At 41.4% G+C, this 2,705-nt stretch overlaps 1 protein-coding gene across 1 annotated transcript in view; it reads right to left on the bottom strand.

Moving 5' to 3' along the window:
* Positions 1-2,705, bottom strand: part of ltv1 (LTV1 ribosome biogenesis factor) — a 17,219-nt gene that overhangs the window by 4,982 nt on the left and 9,532 nt on the right. Inside the window, 2 exon segments of the mRNA XM_032516378.1 lie at positions 715-863; positions 1,543-1,672. Of these exon segments, the coding sequence (XP_032372269.1) occupies positions 715-863; positions 1,543-1,672 (279 nt within the window).

The raw sequence follows: 2,705 nt of genomic DNA, 5'->3' as shown, positions 1-2,705 counted from the left end.
AAACTTTACGGCACGAAACAGAATAAGATTTGAACTTCTGGCTTCAATGACTACCATGTAAAAAATCCACCCCCACACCCCCCCCAGCCTGCTATGGTACCCCAGAGGTTAGAAATGGTGATGGGTGTAAACCAGCCTGCGGTATCGTGCTCGCCTTTGAGAAAATGAAAGCTCAGATTGGCGATATGGCGCAGTAGGTGTGGATAGAGATATAATATATATATTATATATATCTATATATATATAATATATACTATTATAGATATATATATAATATATATATATCTATATCATATACTGCGAGGTTTAAAACCTCGAGGCAGAGGTCCACCCCCCCCCCCGCCCCATGAGAGAGAGAGACACACCATGGCTTTCAAATGAGCAAAGAGACAGTTGGTCGCGGAGTCAAGTATGGCTGCCGCCTGTGTAGACCTCCCGTCTCTTACCTCCCGTCTGATGCCCTCCCGGCTACGCGGAACCGTCGCAACTCAGCCGTCATTACGTTAAGCCCCGCCCATTGACTCTATACATGATGTGATTGGCCTGACTAGAGTTTGGTTTTTACAGCTTGCAAGCCAGCGGAGACTTGCTAGAAATTACACTTGCTGCCACTAGGGGGCGTCTAGATTTCTGCTTCTGATGATGAAGAACTCGTCGGATGAGTGAAAGGTTTAAAAAAAGAAAACCGATCCGCAAAATCAACATTAAACTCACTGATGATGGTTTCACAGTCCCACTTCTCTTCTGGAGCTTTGATCACAACAGTTTCCATCTCTTCCTCCTCCTCCTCCTCCTCATCATCTTCATCTTCCTCCTTCAGGACAGGAAGTTCTTTTGGACCCAAGTCATCCGGCCTCAGGTATCTAAACCACACAAGGCAAGGGGGGAGGGGGGGTGGGGGGAGATTAGAGCTAAAGAAACCAAAAACCTGATGCAGCATTCATCGTCCACCAGACAGTTTTAACCCTTGTGTTGTCTCCCCGTTAACCATGAACAATGAAAATGGAAAATGAATATTTTTTTGGGGCTTCGCCGATGATTTTGTTGCTTTTTCTGATTTTTTTTGTCACTTTTTCAAGCTTTTGGTGCTTTTTTTTCAAAAAACCTGAGCTTATAATACGTTTTACACTTTTTCTTGGAATTCATGGTCAACAAACCTCATAGAATTATAGATAAGTTTTTAGGTAAAAAAGGCAAAAATTATGAATCATTTTGACTAATAGTTAAGATCAGATGATGTTGAGTGGATCTCAGACTGGGGTAGATGTCAAAGTTTAGTCCGGATACTGGTTTCAAACCATTAAACAAAATAATTCAAATGCTATAAGATTAACTGAAACACCCAAAGACTCAATGTAAGTAACGTTGTAGGGAATCATCCATGTTATTTTTGGGGCAATTTGGTAGAAAGAAATCCATATTTCGGATGCTAAACACTTTGAAACGGGTCAATTTGACCCGAGGACAACACGAGGGTCAATAAAAACTTCCCCATGGCAAGAAGTGACAGAAAGAGCTGAAGAATGAACAGAACGTGCTCACTCTCTCTCCTTCTGTATGAAGTAGTCCTTGATGACTTCTTCCAGGCGAGCGCTGTCCGGCTGGATGAAGCCCTCCAGCTCCGCGTTGTCCAGGGCGCCGATCTCATCGTCATCAAACTGCTCGAAAAACTGAAACAACAACAACAACAACAACACAGACGGACAGAGTTAGCATGTCACACCATAAGACAACGTAAGTACTGAAATGTCAGAATCAGAAGAATGACTCTGATTGAGCCTCTCGACTACATCAGCTTCGCTCTAAACCAATAGCGTAGCCCTTAGAGGGCGAAGCCTATACGAAATAGAACGATAGTTACGTATGTAACTCCAGATACTATGAGTGCCCTGTTCCAGAGATGGCATTAACTACATCAGCTTAGTATTAAATAGTATTATAGCTTATTGTATTAGAACGATAGTTACGTATGTAACTCCAGATTCTATGAATGCCCTGTTCCGCAGGTTGCATTGACTACATCAGCTTAGTATTAAATAGTATTATAGCTTATAGTATTAGAACGATAGTTACGTATGTAACTCCAGATTCTATGAATGCCCTGTTCCGCAGGTGGCATTGACTACATCAGCTTAGTATTAAATAGTATTCTAGCTTATAGTATTAGAACGATAGTTACGTATGTAACTCCAGATTCTATGAGTGCCCTGTTCCACAGGTGGCATTGACTACATCAGCTTAGTATTAAATAGTATTCTAGCTTATAGTATTAGAACGATAGTTACGTATGTAACTCCAGATTCTATGAGTGCCCTGTTCCGCAGGTGGCATTGACTACATCAGCTTAGTATTAAATAGTATTATAGCTTATAGTATTAGAACGATAGTTACGTATGTAACTCCATATTCTATGAGTATAGGTGTAGCTATAGCTCTAAGGTCCGGGCCACCTGCTCCTAGAACATTAGTTCCTGATGTTTTGGGAGACGAACAACGGGTCCGCTGTGTACATATACAGTGAACCCTCGCTATATCGCGGTTCACCTTTAACGGTCTCGCTGCTTCACGGAGTTGCATCTCAAACATAATCAATGGTGCCATGTCGGTTTATAAGAATCTTTTTGCCCAGAAGAAAAAAGAGCGACAACAACTACCAACTAAAAACAACTAAAAAAGTACCTCTGATTCATAGTTTAATAACTTTT

Source organism: Etheostoma spectabile, chromosome 5 (genome assembly GCF_008692095.1).
Source record: "Etheostoma spectabile isolate EspeVRDwgs_2016 chromosome 5, UIUC_Espe_1.0, whole genome shotgun sequence".
Classification (NCBI taxonomy): domain Eukaryota; kingdom Metazoa; phylum Chordata; class Actinopteri; order Perciformes; family Percidae; genus Etheostoma; species Etheostoma spectabile.
Note: the sequence above shows the minus strand (reverse complement) of the source record. Positions and strands in the feature narration are given on the sequence as shown.